General features: G+C 44.9%; 2 protein-coding genes across 2 annotated transcripts; one reads left to right on the top strand and one right to left on the bottom strand.

The window, feature by feature from the left end:
- Nucleotides 1-630: 630 nt before the first annotated feature.
- Nucleotides 631-6,840, bottom strand: LOC125538804 (Tetratricopeptide repeat (TPR)-like superfamily protein). Its single transcript, XM_048702091.2, has 4 exons — nt 3,861-6,840; nt 2,998-3,447; nt 1,677-2,900; nt 631-1,101 (listed from the first exon to the last, which is right to left on the bottom strand). The coding sequence occupies exons 1-2, from the start codon at nt 6,717-6,719 to the stop codon at nt 3,406-3,408; spliced, it is 2,901 nt and encodes a 966-aa protein (XP_048558048.2). The 5' UTR covers nt 6,720-6,840; the 3' UTR covers nt 631-1,101; nt 1,677-2,900; nt 2,998-3,405.
- Nucleotides 6,841-6,936: 96 nt separating this feature from the next.
- On the top strand, nt 6,937-9,018 carry NPQ6 (YCF20-like protein (DUF565)). Its single transcript, XM_048702132.2, has 2 exons — nt 6,937-7,258; nt 8,062-9,018. Exon 2 carries the CDS (start codon nt 8,094-8,096, stop codon nt 8,559-8,561), a length of 468 nt encoding a protein of 155 aa, XP_048558089.1. The 5' UTR covers nt 6,937-7,258; nt 8,062-8,093; the 3' UTR covers nt 8,562-9,018.
- The last annotated feature ends 10,499 nt before the right edge of the window (nt 9,019-19,517 follow it).

Below are 19,517 nucleotides of genomic sequence, written 5' to 3' on the forward strand. Positions count from 1 at the left end.
TACTTTAGTTAGATGTGCAACATTACCGATGTCCACACCATGGATGGGCACTGACGATGAAGAGGATCTCGGACTCATCTAAGGGTCAATTCTTTCGGGATTTATGGCTGACTATGAAAATAAGTTGTCCTCTCCCCAGATTATTCTACAAGACCAACCTAAATTTTATTTTAGAAGGCTAAAATAAATTTTAGGTTGGTGCTTCTAAATTAAAAAAAAAATTAGGTTGATCTTGCCCTAAAGCTTCAGCGCAGCCATTTCGTGGTGCAAGGATTTCCTGCTATCAATTTAAATCTCCATGTATGCATGCTTTCCCTTGGATACTTTGCTTGACCAAACTGATGTTAAAACCATGACAGTTTCTCCAACAGAAATCAGCCATTGTTTGAGAAGAACATTTCTAACAGCGATGCTTAAGATTTGTGGAATGTACTTTCTGCAACTCTAGGAGTTGTCGGCTGCATTCGATCATAGTTGACTGTCTTTTGTTCCGCTGACATCATTTTGCGGCCGGTACATTTAGCAAGTGATGGATCTGGACATGTGAGTTGTGAGAGCGTCAGCAAAACGATCGCATTTGTCAAAAAATTGCGGCGTCCTTGGGTCCCAGCGAAGACAGGAGAAGGGATGTACCATGTCGAATCAAATCCTAGATTAAACAAATGAATTTGCTGTGAAACGTTTAGCGGAATTTATTCCTGCGCCAACAGGTTGTGCAATATTTGCACAAAATCTTGTTTTTCCAAACACCCGGATGATATGATTCAGTTCTGAAAAATATCGCCTTTGACGGATTTTTCTTCAGTGAGTCTTCCTTTGCCAGAGTAAAGCGACAGTTAAAAGGCACAATAATATTGCAGCATTTGTACCAAAGATGACGGTCACAAATATATGCTCAGAGAATGCCGACATTCTTGTGTAATGGGGGCTCAAAATTCTCCATGCTACACTTTGACCGGTCCAGCCTCTTGCTCGAGATTATAGGCATAATAGCATAGACTCACTTGCCAAAGTTCCCAGTAATGCGTTCATGAAATCCACTAACGTCCTCATAGTACTAGCCATCACTTCTACATTCTAGCATCCTTCAGAAACCTAAGGCTGAGTTCAAGGAGAACAATCGTTACCCCATGAACAGCAAATATATACTTTTTCAGTTAAAAAAAAAAGAACACCTCATCTGGACTTGTACTGATCATTTTGCATGAAATGTGAAAATCTGGGATCTAGGTGGATGTAGTATATCACAACCAACAACTAAGTAGCATGCCATCATCATGGCCCACTAAACTATTTAGCGGATTACCCTTACTATAATGGTCATGAACATCAGTCTGCTTCAGAACCCTCAAAAGTTGATAAAAACATCTAGCTATGTGAATAGATGATGCAATACCTACTAGCTATAATTCACCTTTACTTTTCACAAAAATGCTCCCCATATAATTCGTTAAGAGTACTCCTCTGCAGGCATGGCAAGGTATATTCCATGGCAAATAATTGCTTTCTTTTAAAATTTTCATTTCCATTGAGTGGCATGACTCGAGCAAAGATTCTTTATGGCATGGAGAGAGATATGATGCTAATTGGAGATTACATGCAGCCTTAACACTTAAATGATGCAACTACCAAGAGAAACAATAAGGAATGCATAATAAAAAATTCATGTGATTTACCGATTCCACATTCAGTCACAAAAGTGGCACCCTGACTACACAATGCATTGAAGAGCCATCGATTTTTTTAGTATGTTCCCCTGCAATTTAAAGTATAAATGTTAGAAGTTCTGCAGAAGCAAGGTATCCTCTTTCCAATAAAAAGTACTATAGCACATCCTCCTATGCTTTTCTGTGAACATATATATCAGAAATCACAATGACATACCATGTATGTGAAGTTGGACTATGAAGATATATGCACCACAAATTCGTTTGATTCAATATTCAATAGAAGCCATACAAGCACACAACACTTCCAAATACTAACGCAAACACAGTACAAAGTAACTAGTGCTTCGGATATGGTAGCTGCATCTAGAAAAGGTATAAGATATATTCTTATAGATGTGCAGAGATACAAACATATTGCTTGAGTCATTAATTTATAGAAGTACTTGACATTTGATGTCTAAAAATTCAAAGAAACCATGCAGCTTGGCAAATTTTGAGCCGTCAACACAATGATGCTGCTTCCTGACATAGAATATGCCTCCAATCTAACTGTAATATCTTCATCACATCAGGGTACCATAGCAGCCCAGTTATAAACATGCCAAGTTCCCAGAGTCCTCAACACAATTGGTTGCAAGTATACTATTTCATATGAAAATAATAAGGCTAGATATTGGTAGTGCAGAAATCTCAATAAAAACTCATTGAAGAATACTTTCTTCATACGAAAACAAATGAAACAGAACTAAATGTCAGAAACAAGCTGAGATCAGCAAGGACTGAAATGTCACAAAATGCCAGAGCAAAACAGATGTCAGATATTTTGATGTCGAAACAGAAACAGATGAAATGTTCCACTATGATGGAAGCCACTGCGTATTCACATTTAAGTCATATCAAAACATCAAAGCAATACACACTAAAAATTGCCCGGTAACAAAAGGGTGAAAGATATTTGATTTTGTTCATGCGATCACAGAGCATCTCTGTTGCTATACCACTAAAGCAGAACATGAAGGAGCTAGAAGGATACTCAAGTAAATCATATCAAAGCAATTGTATTGTTTCATATGGTATATCACTGAAATGATGAATAAAGAAGGGTTATGGAACTTTCATGCTATCTTCACCACCAGCAAGACTTCTGTAACCATCACCATCTTATATACAAAGACTAATCTTGATAGCCAGTGAAATTTCTTTGTCCATCTGAAGATGAACCAGCCATCCCTAAATTATGCAAAAACAAAAAAGGTTAAAAGGGTCAGAAGTTACTTTGGTAAATGGCAGTTTAAAACAAAGATGAGATAATGCCCTAATAAATTACCTCATCAAAATGGGATGGAATTTGCATCGTGTGATGTCACAGTTAAGCAGGTAACGACCTAAATTAGCTGCCACTATTGACAAATAAAGTTCTGCTGACTCTTCAAAAGGTTGTGCTTACGTGAGTGCAATTTGACTGCATGCAGTGTACTGAAGATTTTCTTCAATCATCATGATCATCAGCAGAAGCAGCACCCATACATGTAGCTTAAGAATCAATCTTATCTCTTTGTAGTGCAGTGCTACTCCAAGTCCTGGTTGCTGTTTTTCTTCAGTCATCCATGAGTTGCACATTTCTGTCTCAGGGTGACTGGATCACACCACATCTTAGAGCAAAGCATGAGGCGTAGAGATGCGACTTCTTAGGGGAGAAATTTGGAGTTATAATGTACAGTAAGGTACCACAGCTCTACCCTCCATCACAGAATTTGTTACCCTGCCAGTTCACACCCTGGTCCAATATAAAATATTAGTAGTCATAAAGGACTAAACTATGCAACAAACTAAGCATTGGATATAACTCCTCCCGAAAGTAACTTTGGTATCTAACATGAAATCAGAAGGTAGCTCCTGTCCACTTCAAGTGGGAAATGCAATATGAAACCAAACTGTAGAGGCTGTTTAAGGTATATTACAGGTGCTCTTCAGTTTGAATACACAATTTGAGGGTGAACTAAAATTAGCAGAATAATTGTGCCAAATATGCTCCATAAACAGACATGCTATATTTACCAGGAAAGCTATCTAAGTGGAGCATTACTGCTGACGGATATTATGTGCCTGACAACAGTTCATCTACATAGCAAAATAAAAGCAGATGATAAAGAGATGTGTTCGAACAGTATATGCAAGAAGTGGACTGACCTCCTGGCATATGCCATAACACAACTGAAGAGCTTCATTCCACTTATTCATTTCAATTAGTCCCTTTACAAGACAAACAAAGGCACTTAAATCTGGTACAATGCCTTTCCTGGTCATTTCACTATATAATGCAATTGCTTCTTCAACTTGAGATGATAAACAAAGTGCCTGGATTAATGAGGTGTGCATGTCCGTGCTGGCCATATTTAGGGATGACAAGACTTCCATCATCTCTTTGTGCAACTCCAAGGCTGTCTCCAGTCTACCAGCCTTGGAGAAACTATCAATGAGCATCCCATAAACAAGAGCTATCGGTGCTGTGTCATGTGATTCCATCTCCTCCAACAAACCAAGAGAAGCAAGAAATTTCTTGCTGAAACCCTGAACTGTGTTGCGGTATCCTTGCAGATACTTTGGCCAGTGGGTCTGCTTCATCTCATCAAGCAGTAAATGGGCATCGTCCAAAAGACCAGCAGCACAACAATGGTTTATCAGTATTCTGTATGTAACATAGTTGGGAGCACATCCTTTTGTCTTCATTTGCATAAAAAGCTTAAGACCTGCATCAACTTTACCAGCTTTCCCTAGTCCGTGTATTAGGGCAGTGTAAGTTACAACATTTGGACTGCATCCCTTCTTTTCCATCAATGACAGCAGGTTTAGGGCTTTTTCAGTTTCACCTGTTTTACAGAGCCCATCAACCATAGCTGTGTAAGTGACGACATTAGGATTACATGAATCCTTTAGCATTTGAGACAAAACTTTCATTGCAAGATCAAGTCTCCCATCCTTGAACATCCGGTCAATCAGGGACGTGTATGTATGCACACTAGGCAAGTAACCACACTTAGTCATCCGCAGAAATACCTTCTGAGCACTATCAATTTCTCCAACTTTGCAAAAACCATCAATCAGAGCATCATAAACAATCTGGTTGGGCTCACAGCCAGATGATAGCATAGCATCTAGCAACTCATGAGCATCAGCCACCTTTTGAGCTTTGCACAAACCATCTACAAGTGCACCATAGGTGACAACATTTGGAGAAATGGTGTCTGTGTCCTTGCCTTCAAAGTAGAAATCAGATTCTTTACTGTCAGAAGTCCCTATTAATTTGGCATAGACTTCGCAAGCCTTTTGGATTTCGCCCGTCTTACAGAGGCCGTCAATTAGTGCACTATATGTAACGGCATTTGGATAGCAGGAATCATCAACCATTCTGTGGAAGATGATATTAGCCTGACAGAGCTGCTTAGATTTCAGGTAAGCATGAAGCAATGCAGTATATGTCACTACATTTGGTGAGCAGCCAGCACTTCTCATCTCATCAAACCAGCCCTGGGCTTGTTCAATGAGACCAGCCTTACAAAAGCTATCGATCAAAATTGTGTATGTGTACACATCCGGATTAACACCTACCTTCTTCATCTCTTGAAATAAAAGGAAGGCCTTGTCTACCCTGTTAGCCTGGCACAGAAAAGTAATCACCTTAGTGTACGTGCTTGCATCAGGAACAAAGCCTTTCCTCATCATCTCCTTCATTATCTGAAATGCCTTCTCAAATTTTCCCACACCACAAAGGCACCGAGCAAAATTGGCAGTGTTAACCTTATTGAGAACGCAGCTAGCAACCAGCATCTCCTCGTAGACTTTCTCTGCCAAATCCAACAACTCAAGATTTGGCAATTCTTCTCGACCACAAATGCTTCCAATGAATATGTTGTATACAACATAACCAGGAGGACAACCGCAGTTATTCATCCTATTAAACAGTTTATATGCATATGCATAATCCTCAGCATTGCAGTAAGTATGCACAAGTGAATTGAACAATGAAGGATTTGGATTGCAACCCTCTGTCATCATCATGTTAATGATTCTCTTGCACCAGCCAAGCTGCTTCTTTTTCAGAAATCCTGAGAGCAGCGTCCTATATGTTACCACATTCGGGATATACGAGTTGCACCGCATCCTGTGAAGAAATGACATGGCCTCATTGAAAAGGGAGGCCTCCATCAGTCCACTGATCATCTGGGTGCACAACACAGTGTCGAGCTTAAAATCCTCCCTCTCTATCATGTCAAGTGCATCGCCCCAACGTCCCTCCTTGCACAGAGCCTGCGCAAAGGATCCGACTGTGGACCTGTCCATGCAGAACCCTGATGCCGACATCTCCTTCTGCACTCGGAACCCCATTTCCACCTGCCCCGCGCTCGCAAGCACCTGCACGAGTGCATTGTAGGTCACCGCGGACGGCCTGTACCCAAAGTCCTTCAGCCTCCCAAGCTCCTCAAGCGCCTCGCCCCACATGCCTTGGCGGCAACACCGCCGCACCAGCACATTGAGCAATCTGCCGAGCACGTCACGATCATCCTCCCCAATCTCCCTAAGCAGCCTCTCGGCGGTCCTGGCGCGGTCTTCGAACCCCAAGACCTCGGCGATCGCGTCGTAGCAGGCACCAGTGTGGCTGTAACCCACCTGGCGCTCGGCCCAGAGGAAGAACCTGACGCACAGCTCCGGGGAGCGCACCGCCCTGAGCACCGCGACCACGACGGAATCGGTAAGGAACTCGCGGTACCGTCGCAGGAACCGCTCGGCCTTGCCGTCGAAGTCGGCGCCGTAGGCCCGCACCGCCTTGGAGATCAGGACGACCTCCGGGGGCGGGAGGGCGGCGGCGGGGGGCGCGGGGGCAGGGTCCCTGATAAAGGCGAAGTCGTGGAGGGAGACGCGGGGCCCGGGGCGCGGCGTGGGCCGGTCGACGAGGCCTGGCAGGAGGTCGCCGGTGTCGGCGGCGTGGGAGGAGCGGGCGCGGCGCAGGGAGGCGCGTAGGGCTACCGCCGCCGCACGGCGGGTTATCATGGGTCGGCGGGGGCAGGGGTGGGGGTGGGGAGGGGCGGCGGATGGGCCGTGGAAATGGAGGCAGAGGCGGCGGCGGTGGTGGGGTTTGGTGGCGCCCCGGCCATGGAGGTTTTGGGGGTGGCGGAGGTAGGGGATAAACCCTAGGGGCGGAGGGTATTTCGGTAAAAGAAAACGCTCCTGTAACTGTAATGTGTATACAATCTAGTAGCTCATGGCTCTGACGGTGGGGCCCCGGTCACGCAGACGTAGAAAGTCGCAGCCCGCATAGCCTAGTCCGCCACACCACACCTCCCTCATCTCTCCCCTTCCTCTCTCAGTCTCAGTCTCAGCCTCGCTTCTTCCTTTTTCCATCAATTCGTTGCCTCCTGATCTCTTTCGTTTCTTGGCTAAATCCGTCCGCCTCCGTAGGTGAAATCTGGGGAGCGAATTGTCGACTCACCTGCCCTGAAACACTTGATTTCCTGGGTGGTTGTAGTTCGCGCGCCAGCTGCTCGACGCAATTCCACTGCAGAATCTTCTCTGCCATTTGGGGAGCACAGGTGAGTTTGAACTTTATCCCAGAGGCAAATCATGTTTTCCCCTTGTTATTTGGTAGCGCTTACTGTTAGGCATATGGCATTAACGGGCTTTAGTCAAGTGTTAGCAAATTCATTGTTTTGTCAGTCGGAAGTTCTTGTTGCGTGATGGTAGTTCCTTTTGCCAGATCTGTTAATTGGGGATAGTGTGCGCTGCCTTAGCTGTCCGATATTATCAGGCTTTTCAGCCGAAATCGCTGTGGGGTTGCTTTCTGGCTGCAGAATGTATGTAAACATATTTTCTTGAGACAAATATTTCATAGATAGCTAGAAATTGAGTCACATCTGGAGTGCAGTGTTACATGGATCCAACAGTGCCATACGCCATTGTCGCCTGTGAAGTGTGAACCATTGCAAGTGTTCCCCTGCGATTTGTACTCTGGAATTGCTAGCAAGCTAATGCATCACTCTGGTCTAGCATTTTCAGCTGTTGGAAATCTTTGGTATACTTCCTAGTAGGATCTCCAAGGAAATACGGCATTTCTGAATTACCATACTTTGCAAAAGATTAGCTAAAATGGTCTTTACCTGGACTTTTGGTTTCTCTTCTCTAGAAACTGCATCTTCGGTTTCTTCAGATATGTCATAGCCTGTAGGTGACACTGGTATTGTTCTTTTTTTCCCTACCACTACTTGTGTGAAACCTTCTCTCCTGCCCTGCTTGGTCTTTTTTTTCTTTTCTCGACTTAATCATACTAGTTTCCTGCTAATTCTTGTCATCGGGGCAACAACATCATATCTAATTGCATGTCTATGTTCTTATTTAGAAAAAATCTTCAGGCGGTGACGGTGTTTCTTTATGGCGTGTGCGCCAAATTATATTGCCATTGGCCTTGCCAACTATGGTTTATATACGGGAACAAGGGTACTCTCACCGAGCTACAAGAACTTCCCACGGAAATCCTCCTACAAGTTTCTCAAGGTTCGTGCCCTGCAAGGAAATGATGGTCGTAGAAGGCTGATTGACATAATCCGAATCATCCCAGAGCTGTCAAGAAACTATTTCAAAAGCGGGTCCAGGAGAGCTCTTTTCGGCGGCATCGCGCTACTGGGTGGCTTTTATGTTGCACAGACAATATCCCTGTCGTTCGGTGCTTTGGGCGTGAACGATGTTATAGCAGCAGTTGTGTGTGTGCTCCTGACCGAGTACGTGACAAAGTTCTACTACAGCCGGCCTAAGGTTACCTTTGCCGTCGCGCTCCTCAACAATTTCAAGATGGGTTTCACATATGGCCTCTTCATTGATGCTTTCAAGCTTGCTAGCTGATTTACGTTGCCTCCTACCGGTGCTTCATAGGCATTTTCGTCGCGGTAAGTGGGCAAACATGGTGAGAAAACGCAACGCCATGTGATGATGTGTTACAGGGATACATGCCTTTCTCGGTCTTGCATTTCTGTACGAAAGATTGTCCCATTGCTGGTACAGATCGTGGTATGACGATACTGCAGGTCCAGTTTGTGTCAATGCGTGCTATTGGCTATCCAAATTGTGTGTAGAGCTTTGATTTGATGTTATTAGCCAATTCAAGCTGTGGCACTTGTGGCTATCCAGTCCAGGGTAGAGTTTGATTTGCAGGCAGTCTGTAGCTTAGCCCTTTGTGCAGGCAATGTGTAGTTTCTGTTCATATTCTCAGATAAATTTCTTGGACCAAAGTACCAACCGGATGGCATGCTGTTTTGATCTTCGTTTGCAGCTAAATTTTATGTTTGATACTATCAGATAATTTTCGCGTGGTGGATCAAAGTACCAGCACGAGCTTTTTGTTTTGATGCAGCAAGGTGTGTTACCTCGGCTGTCTTGTCTTGTTCCCAGAATGCATATTTGACGCAACATCTGAGAGTACTGTAATGGTGCGCACTAGCACAGTTGACCCTCGGTGATGGTGTCGAGAATATTTGAGTAGCAGATTTGCTTTGGTAGCAACTGGGCGCGCAAATTGTAGATGTGCCATCAAAGATCAAACTGCAGTGAAGTGCCGTACCTGAGCCTGCTCAGGAGATAGTTTTTTTGTTAAACAATGATGTGGATGCCAGACTAGCAAATATATTCTCATATAAAAAGCTTACATAGTCGAAACTGTGCAATTAGTTCATCATGTTGCAGGTGAACGTGGTTTTCCAATATATATTTTTTACTTTTTTAGGCTAATAATGTATTTTACTATGTAAGTTTACCATTAGCGAGCCTACTTTCTGAAGGAAAAAAAAACGAGGGAAGCTTACTTTGTGATGGGCAGGTCCGCGTAAAAGCCCACCATGTCCTGTGCCTGCCCACGGCACGCTCAGCTCACAGCCCACAGCCCGCTACCACGAAGAATTTGTCCCAATCCCGTCTGCCGTGCGGGGAACCGGGCAAGTGCAATTCTCTCTCTTTTTCTAGCGTGCTACACGAGTGCGAAATGACACGCCCGAAATGATTTTGTTGCGGTAAACTGTGGGCGAAATGCGACAACGCGAGGTGTCCGGATATCCCGTTTTCTTTTGTGGGAGAAGAACGTCGCGACGTTGATTTTGGATCCCGTCGGCCGTCGGGTCTCCGTGCCAAATTGGGTCGGCGTCACGAGTCACATCGCATTTGCCACATCAACTTTTGGAGGCTGACAGCTTCGTTCCCTGCATCTGCATGGCCTGCCTGCCCCAAAGCTAAAGCCGGGCGAAACGCGACGTGACATGGGTTATGGGTCCTCCAAATCCTAACGTCAGCGCATCTTGCCGGATCAGACAGCTGAGGTTTGCATCCAGGGTGGTATTCTTACTCTTTTTTTATATCACACAAAGAGAAACGGTAGTGTTGATTGATCTTTTTTTTTGTTGGTGGTGGTAACGTACTACTGTATGTGCGACCCGGTAGGGGTAAACAACAGACCAACGGAGCCTCCACTAACGATCGGCCGCCGCACCACACGAAAGCGGAGACAACAATCCGCAAGACGAAAAACATGTTTCCTCAAACACGAAAGCGGAGGTTTGCTCAGCCTCCACTACAACAGTGCTCCCCGTGCATATACAGATACACTGCACAAGCACGTCAGCTCGGGTATATTACCGTTTCATGGTAAAGTACGCGTACAGCGAGGGGAATGAGTAATGACGATGAGCCACCGATCGTCAGTCACACAATCTATCGAAACGATTAAACTAGATACGTGCAGGTTGATTTTGGTCAGCTCTCTCGTTGAACGTCTGCCGTTTTCCTTCTACTAGAAGCTGTGGCGCTGGTTCATTAGGCATGGTTTCACCTGCAGTATTATAAGTATTACTTGAGCATGATATTCCATTACAAGTAAGGAATGCAAATTATTAGCAGTACGATTAGTTCGTACGTGTGGCGATCTCGGAGTTCTTTTTTTTTTGAGAGTATGTCAAAGACGTACCGTATTACCATAGAAGGGAGAAACATGTTTTATAAAAAAACCGTGCTATGACGAAAATGCCTACACGGTTACTCCAGCTCCAAAAAAGAACTGAAAAACTACTCTCTCACGAATCTATTTAAACCCTCAACTCCTATACCCGCCTTCTTCCAAAGCTTGATCTCCTCGTGGATGAGCTGAAGAAGGTTGATGTCCGAGCGCACTTGATCATTCCGGTTGAACACTCTTGCGTTCCTCTGTTTCCATAGATGCCACATGGTCAAGATGACAAGCGGGTCAAAACCTCTCTTGAGCTTTCCATGGAAGGACTTCCGAGCCTTGTCCCGCCACTCCATGAATGTGTCCTCGGGACTTGGGATTTGGATGTTGATTTGCAGCAACTGGAAGCAACCACTCCAGACTTGCCTCACATAAACACATCTAGCGAGGATATGATCTACTGTGTCCTCCTCTTGGCAGCAAGTATAGCATGTCGAAGGCGTCTCTTGGAGTCCATGTCTCGCACGTCAGTCCGAAGTCCAGAGCTGGTACTGGGAGGCAAGCCACGCAAAGATTTTCCACTTGAGAGGCGCCCAACTGCTCCAGATGCATTGAGCGGCGGCAAACGAGTCATGCCCTGACATAGCATCTTGTAGGTGGATTTGGCACTATATGAGCCCGTAGCACTCCAGGGCCAGTAGAAGACATCCTCCTCCGATACATTCCTTTGGATCGTCGCCACGGTTTTGAAGGAAATATTGCCTTAATGAAGTTATTATTTATTTCCTTATTTCATGATAAATGTTTATTATTCATGCTAGAATTGTATTAACCGGAAACATAATACATGTGTGAATACATAGACAAACAGAGTGTCACTAGTATGCCTCTACTTGACTAGCTCGTTGATCAAAGATGGTTAAGTTTCCTAACCATAGACATGAGTTTTCATTTGATTAACGGGATCACATCATTAGGAGAATGATGTGATTGACTTGACCCATTCCGTTAGCTTAGCACTTGATCGTTTAGTTTGTTGCTATTGCTTTCTTCATGACTTATACATGTTCCTATGACTATGAGATTATGAAACTCCCGTTTACCGGAGGAACACTTTGTGTGCCACCAAACGTCACAACGTAACTGGGTGATTATAAAGGTGCTTTATAGGTGTCTCCAAAGGTACTTGTTGGGTTGGCGTATTGTAGGTGGATTTGGCGCTATATGAGCCCGTAGCACTGCAGGGCCAGTAGAAAGACATCCTCCTCCAATACATTCCTTTGGATCGTCGCGAGGGCTTGTTGCAAGTGTATGATTTGCATGTGAGCTGTGAAGGAGAACTCTCCCGTAACGTCATGGACCCAAGATCCCTCAAGCAGCGCCTCCCGTGTAACGCCCTCAATGCGGCTATATCTCACACGTGTCGAAGCACGACTTAGAGGCATAACCGCATTGAAAGCAATGTCGCAAGTGAGGTAATCTTCACACAACCCATGTAATACATAAGGGAAACAGATACATGGTTGGCTTACAATCGCCACTTCACACAATTACATGAATAAAGCATTACATCAATCAGATACAAACAAGGTCCGACTACGAAACCCAAAATAAAAGAAGACTACCCCAAAAGCGACACAGATCCCCGATCGTCCCAACTGGGCTCCAATACTGATCAACTGAAAAACGGAAACAACATGACGAACACGAAACTTCAACGAGCTCCTCCTTGAGCTCGGTTGCGTCACCTGCACGATCTCATCGGCACCTGCAAACTGGTTTTGGAAGTATCTGTGAGTCACGGGGACTCAGCAATCTCACACCCTCGCGATCAAGAATATTTAAGCTTATGGTAAGGTAAAGGTATGATGTGGAGCTGCAGCAAGCGACTAGCATATATGGTGGCTAAACATACGCAAATGAGAGCGAGAAGAGAAGGCAAAGCACGGTCGAGAATCTATGATCAAGAAGTGATCTTAGAACAACCTATGTCAAACATAACTCCAACACCGTGTTCACTTCCCGGACTCCGCCGAGAAGAGACCATCACGGTTACACACGCGGTTGATGCATTTTAATTAAGTTAGGATTTAGGTTTTCTACAACCGGACATTAACAAATTCCCATCTGCCCATAACCGCGGGCACGGCTTTCGAAAGTTCAAATCCCTGCAAGGGTGTCCCAACTTAGCCCATCACAAGCTCTCACGGTCAACAAAGGATATTCCTTCTCCCAAGACAATCTGATCAGGCTCGGCATCCCGGTTATAAGACATCCTCGACAATGGTAAAACAAGTCCAGCAAGACCGCCCGATGCGCCGACATCCCGATAGGAGCTGCACATATCTCGTTCTCAGGGCAACACTGGATAAGCAATCCGTACAACTAAAACCAGCCCTCGAGTTTCCCCGAGGTGGCGCCGCAAGGGGCTCTAGTTTGGACCAACACTTAGACAAGCACTGGCCCGGGGGGGTTAAAATAAAGATGACCCTCGGGATGCGCGACTCCCAAGGGAAAAAGGCTAGGTGGCGAATGGTAAAACCAAGTTGGGCCTTGCTGGAGGAGTTTTATTCAAAGCGAACTATCAAGGGGTTTCCATTATAACCCAATCGCGTAAGGAACGCAAAATCCGGGAACAACACCGATATGACGGAAACTAGGGCGGCAAGAGTGGAACAAAACACCAGGCATAAGGCCGAGCCTTCCACCCTTTACCAAGTATATAGATGCATTAATTAAATAAAAGATATTGCGATATCCCAATAAAATAACCATGTTCCAACATGGAACAAACTCCAATCTTCTCCTGCAACTAACAACGCTATAAGAGGGGCTGAGCAAAGCGGTAACATAGCCAAACAACGGTTTGCTAGGACAAGGTGGGTTATAGGCTTGGCTTAACAATATGGGAGGCATGATAAGCAAGTGGTAGGTATCGCAGCATAGGCATAGCAAAAGAGCGGGCAACTAGCAAGCAAAGATAGAAGTGATTTCGAGGGTATGGTCATCTTGCCTGAGATCCCGCAAGGAAGAAGAACGAGTCCATGAAGAAGACAAACGAACGTAGCCAATGTATCCTCACAAACACAACGTTACCGGATTACCGAGAAGAAGTACACCGGAAAGAAAGAAAACAACATAGTGAACAAACATCACATAAGCATGGCACGATGCGCAAACAAGTATGATGCATGTCCGGTATAATGAGGCATGGCATGGCAAAGTGCACAAACAATCCTACAAATTAAGTGGAGCTCAACATGCAACTCCGTTGCATATTGACGAAACACCACGACAAGTTATTTAGTTCGATCTTGTTTATGTACCCAACAATATTAAATGTTGTTAAACATGGCAAGAGGGTGAAGCAAATGAAAACTACCTATCTAGGAAAGTTTAAATGAGGCCGGAAACAACGAACAACAATTCCGGTAGAGGTGGAAGGCGACAGCCGGGTCCGGCAGAGCTAGGGCCTCGAATCGGGGCCGCGGTCAACGCGTGGCTGCACCGAGCGAGCTGTTGCTGCTCGACACTGAAGGAAAACGCAGCGACAGGTACAGGGACCTGGCGAGGCGGAGGAGGCAGGGCTTGCCGGCGGCGTGGCCGGATGCGGAGGTCCGCCTGCTGCGGTGGCTCGAGGAAGAGACGACGGAGGGGCGCGGTTCCAGGCACAGGACGGCGACGAGGGAACTTGGGGCTCCACGAGCGGCGATGAAAAAGGACTTAACGTCCGGGACTTGAAGCTTGAAATGGCGGTGCCATGGCAGGGCGTCCTTGGCGGCAGACCTCGTCGGCGGGGTCAAGGGGTCGTGCTCGCGCATCAGGCACGCGAGGAGGTAGCTGCCTCGGACGTGACTTGCGGGGGCACGGACCCAAGCATGGGGAGGCGAAGCAGGGGTCCGACCGCTCGAATCGGAGGCGGCAAAGAGAGCTGGGGAGGCCGGCGTCGTTCCTATAACAGAGCAGGGGAAAAGGGGGGGTGAGGAACAACAGGGAAGAAGAAGAAGAAAGAGAGCATGGAAGGAGGCATAGGCGGACGAGGCCGTGGCCTCGATCCATCCTGGATCGGGCGCCGGCTGGCTGCGGGAGAGATCGAGCATGGGGGGCTGGCTGCGGATCCATTTGACAGGGGGAGGAGGCTGGATGGATCGGGAGGAGCTGGTTGATTGGCTCGATGGGGAAAACAAGGACGGAGGAGGTGGCTTCGGTGGATCAGGCAGGGGAGATCCCGAGGGGGATTTGCAGTGGCGGCGCGCAGGAGGATGGGACAAGGTTCCTGATTTTTAGGGTTGGACCTTGTGTATTTATATGGCAGGTGGATTAAGTTGGGGGCTATCGGATCCCTCCGATCGTAATCGGGCGATCGAGAAATAAATAGTTAGGAAGTCCAAATAGGAAAAAGGAGATGTTTTGAAGATGTTTGGGGATGTTCTGAGTCCAACGGTGACAACTCCCCGGGTCGGGTTCGGGACAACTTTTGGACGCGCGCGCGAGGAGGGCCGCGGGCATAACCGAGAGAGGTTAGGTTGGGCCCGGCGGTAAGTAGCGGGTCTGTGTAGACGGACTAGAGAGGAAAGAGAGGGAAAGCCCGGTGACTGTTTCCGGAGACCAAAAACGTCCGACGAAAAGACCGGCTATACTGATGCTATAGTTATACGTTGGGCTATCAAACGAACTCCGAATGCGATGAAACTTGGCAGGCGGCCTACCTACAACATAACAACACCACATGCCAACTTTCAACCCATTCCGAGAACATTTTCCGTTCACTTATAAAATATTATCTCGGACATGCCGCGGGTGCGTGCCAGTGTGGTTGGGCTTAGAACGGACAACGGATGGAACTGGGGGAACCCGGACGGATGCAAGTTTTGAAAACACGATGATGCAATGCATATGATGCAATGAAAAGATGCAACACGCAAGCGAATGACATGGCAACGACGGCGAATAACTGGAAGACACCTGGCGCAACGGCCTCGGGGCGTCACAACACTCCACCACTACGAGAGGATCTCGTCCCGAGATCTAGAATGGCACCGGAGGAAAAAATGGAAGAGAAAGAGAAGAGGTAAAACTAAGTTGCTTCTTTGACAAACAAGTGAAACCAAGGAACCTTGAGAGGTTAACCCATTTTGAGAAAAGAAAACAAAGGAGATGATCGAAGTTGAAAACATTCCGTTAGAAAAAATAACAAGGAACATTACGAGAACCTTGTAGGTTGAAAGAAAAAAGACAAGGATTGCAATGGACAAGAAGTACATGCAAACACTCCGGTAGAACGAGATGCACAAGGAACGATAAGGATCAATTACGACAACACTCCGGTTGGAAACGGAAGGTAAAGAATATGAGCTTGGCAAAACGAAAGCACTTGGATGAAGACTTCGGTTAGAAGAGGAATGAAAGACATAACACTCTGATTGAAACAAGATAGAGAAGGGAAAAGAATGATATAATTTGGACAGCACTCCGCCTGTAAATGGAAGGAATTGGACATGATCTTGACAAAACAAGATGATGGGTCGAAGAGAGCAGCATCACAATGTCTCCGGAACAAATGAAAGAATGCAATGAAAAGAACAGAGAAGAAAACAACATGTTCTACCTCAAATGAATTTGAGAGAGCATCCTTAAAAAGAAGGATTTAACAGAGTTGTTGGGAAATCAACAACGAAAAGAACAGGCTTGTTGAGGGCTTATGGAAAATATCTCAAGAACTTGAGGTGAAAACCTGCCATAAATGGAAACAAGATTGGATTGATATGAACAAGGAGACAAGAAACTTATTCCACCGGGAGGATAAATGAAGCACTTGGGTCATTTATAAGCACCATAAATAGCAACAATCCTTAGGGAAAGCTTTAGGTGAAATATAACCCAAGATAACTCCAACGAAGAGATTGATGGATTGAGAAGAGCTCATGCTAGAAGAGATTGATGGGTTTAACTATCTCATTCTTAACACCAAGTGAATCATGAAACATGAACTCAAATTATCAAGAATGGCATAATACCATCTCCAATGATACGGTAGAAAGGATTGCACTTCGGAATATGAGATGAAGAAATGCTTGAGCTCCTCAGAAAAGAGTCTCAATGAACACTTCGAGAATGAATTAACTCCTTGATGAGCCACCATGAAGAAACTCTTGAAGAACTCCGGTAATAAAAGAATGGCAAACGAAAGGAAAGAGAAGTTGAGAACACAAGGTGAATCCTTGCAATGATTTAGATGGATCTTCATGACGAGAAAAATTGAGAGAGCTTGGAACTCCGGGAAAAGAAAAGATGAATCAAGTGAAACCGAGAATTTGATGAGCCTCCGGAATAAGGAATTAATCCCTTGGATGAAACAATAATAAGAATTACGTTATGCATATCCTTCATCAATTTAAATTAAAGACATTCCACGGATTTGACATACTACTTATTCCGGTAGAAAGGATTAAGAGAGATATAATTCAAACTTGAGAAGGTCTTCAACGAACCACCGGTAGAATTGAAAACAACGAATACATAGATATGATAAACGAAGGAAGAAGAATCTTGGAAGAACCACCGTAAGAATTGAAAATGAATGAGTAAAAGATAAAGAAACACCGAAAAGAATTAGAGACCGAAAATGCTTGCTAGGATTTAGGTACATGAGAACGAAGAGATCACGAGCTGATTAGAGAATATTTGAACGATGCACCGGTAAGATTTGGAGAATGATAGCTGAAAGCTAAGAATGAATAAGTCTTCTGAAATGATGGGCTTCGGAGAATCAAACTGAAAAGATTCATGAATTGCTCCGGATGGGTGAAAAGAATTCTCACAATCAGAACAATTATGAGAGGATGGCATCAAGCTAGAACCATGAATCTCTGAGAGAGCGGATAAGATATGGAGGAAAAACTCTTCTTCGGTCATCAAAATCTGAGAATTACGACGAGAAACACCACCAAATTGTTGAGATACTCCGGAATAAAGAAGAATGGAAAAGTTGAACCACCGATGAAAAGAATTTGAAAGATCTTGGAGAAATACATATGACTGATGATGAATCATTCTTACGTCAAACTTCGAAAAGAATTTTTGGGAGTCACTCGGGGAAAATAAGGCGAGTCAGGTAAGATCCTGGGAAAAGACCTGTGGGTTAGGGGCCACTCAAAAGATACACCGTAGAATAATTTGAAAGAGAGATTGCACCGATTGAATTAAATGGCTTGAAAGATATTACAATCTCGAAAGAGCTTGAATGGATCGAGAATGTAACCGTGAGTCTTCTAAGATATCTTCCGCACTCCGGAACAATTGAATAGCGAGAAGTGGAATGACAATAAGGTGCACTGGCATGGAAAACATTTGAAACGAGTTAAAGGAAATGATCAACACCAAAAGCTTGAATTGAATCCACCGGAGAAGAAAAAGAATGAAGAATTATGAGCTTGACGCTCCATTAGAATCTTCATGAGAATCACCGGATAAGAACATTAACGGAAAAGAATGGAGATACTTCTCATCAATGAGATGATACTTGATTAAGAAATCAGAGTCCTCGAAGAAAAACAAGGGTGGGTGGGCGGGAAAACAAAGGCAGCTTGGGACAGATAAAATGAGCACCGTTGAGAAGAACTGATAATTGATCTTGCAGATGTTGAAATGATCGGATCCACTTGAAGAGAAAACACACCGGTTGAAAAAGAATTAACATGACAATCTCGATTGTCATGAAGGATTTGCATTCACATAGAAATGTGAGAACACCACTTAGAAAAGGTATGGAATCAACATTTGACTTCGAAGCAACTCGAATACCACAATTCAAAAACAAAACAAAGGATTAGCTTGCAGAATAAGCCGGAACAAACATATGATAGAGATTTCGTCCGAAGTTTTCGTGGTGGGGCCTACACAGGCTCGATCGTACAACACCATCATGTACAAGGCAGTGCACATGACATACGAAGCATCCCCGAGTCGGCATAGCCAAGGACTCTTTGAGACACAACGAGACCACTGTAAAACCAACCGTGGATAGGCAGACCACTAGATGTCGAACCCCAATTTCATATCATACATATGTCGGAAAGATATCCTAAGAGCTACTTGAATTCCCACTTATAAACTCCTGAAACTTTCCAGTTATGCAATCAGGTGTTGGGGGTATAGGGGAAGCATAATATCTCACCCAAAACTAGCAAATCCTACATCCAGCTGTATCCATCCTTCAACACATAACCAAGAAACCTTCGGAAATCATTTACCTCAACCTTCGAAAAGCATCTGTTATACGAGTTATGGCAATACTCCCGAACTCCCGCCCCAGTACTGGGTGGCGTCGAGATTATCTCACCAACAACTGCATAAAAGAGATTTTCGATGTCGGCGAAACTAAACTCGGGTATTCCAGAACTGCAACGATAAAATTGTGACGACAACACCTCGGACCTCAACTCCCCTGGACACTGCCACAACCTCTAAATGTCAGGAGGCACCAAGAACAATGGTCTCGTCACAAAACCATCGGAATGTTCCAAGATACCCGCGTGATCCTAAATTTTTTTAGTGAAATTTGAGAAGAGAAGAGTCAAAACTCTACGTCAGGATGCCTTACCAGAGCGACGAAGGGGCTGAGGAGTAAAAAGAAGTCCTAACTCTCCGATTTATATAATTCCTAAATGACTCAAAACATTTCTAGACTCAATAACGCCAGCGATTCGATCAAGCAGGGGGCTCCTAAGGTCGGGGAAGGCTATGATTACCAACTTGTAACGCCCTCGATGCGGCTATATCTCCCACGTGTCGAAGCACGACTTAGAGGCATAACCGCATTGAAAGCAATGTCGCAAGTGAGGTAATCTTCACACAACCCATGTAATACA

This window comes from Triticum urartu, chromosome 2A, assembly GCF_056163025.1.
Source record: "Triticum urartu cultivar PI428250 chromosome 2A, HENAU_Tu73, whole genome shotgun sequence".
Lineage (NCBI taxonomy): Eukaryota > Viridiplantae > Streptophyta > Magnoliopsida > Poales > Poaceae > Triticum > Triticum urartu.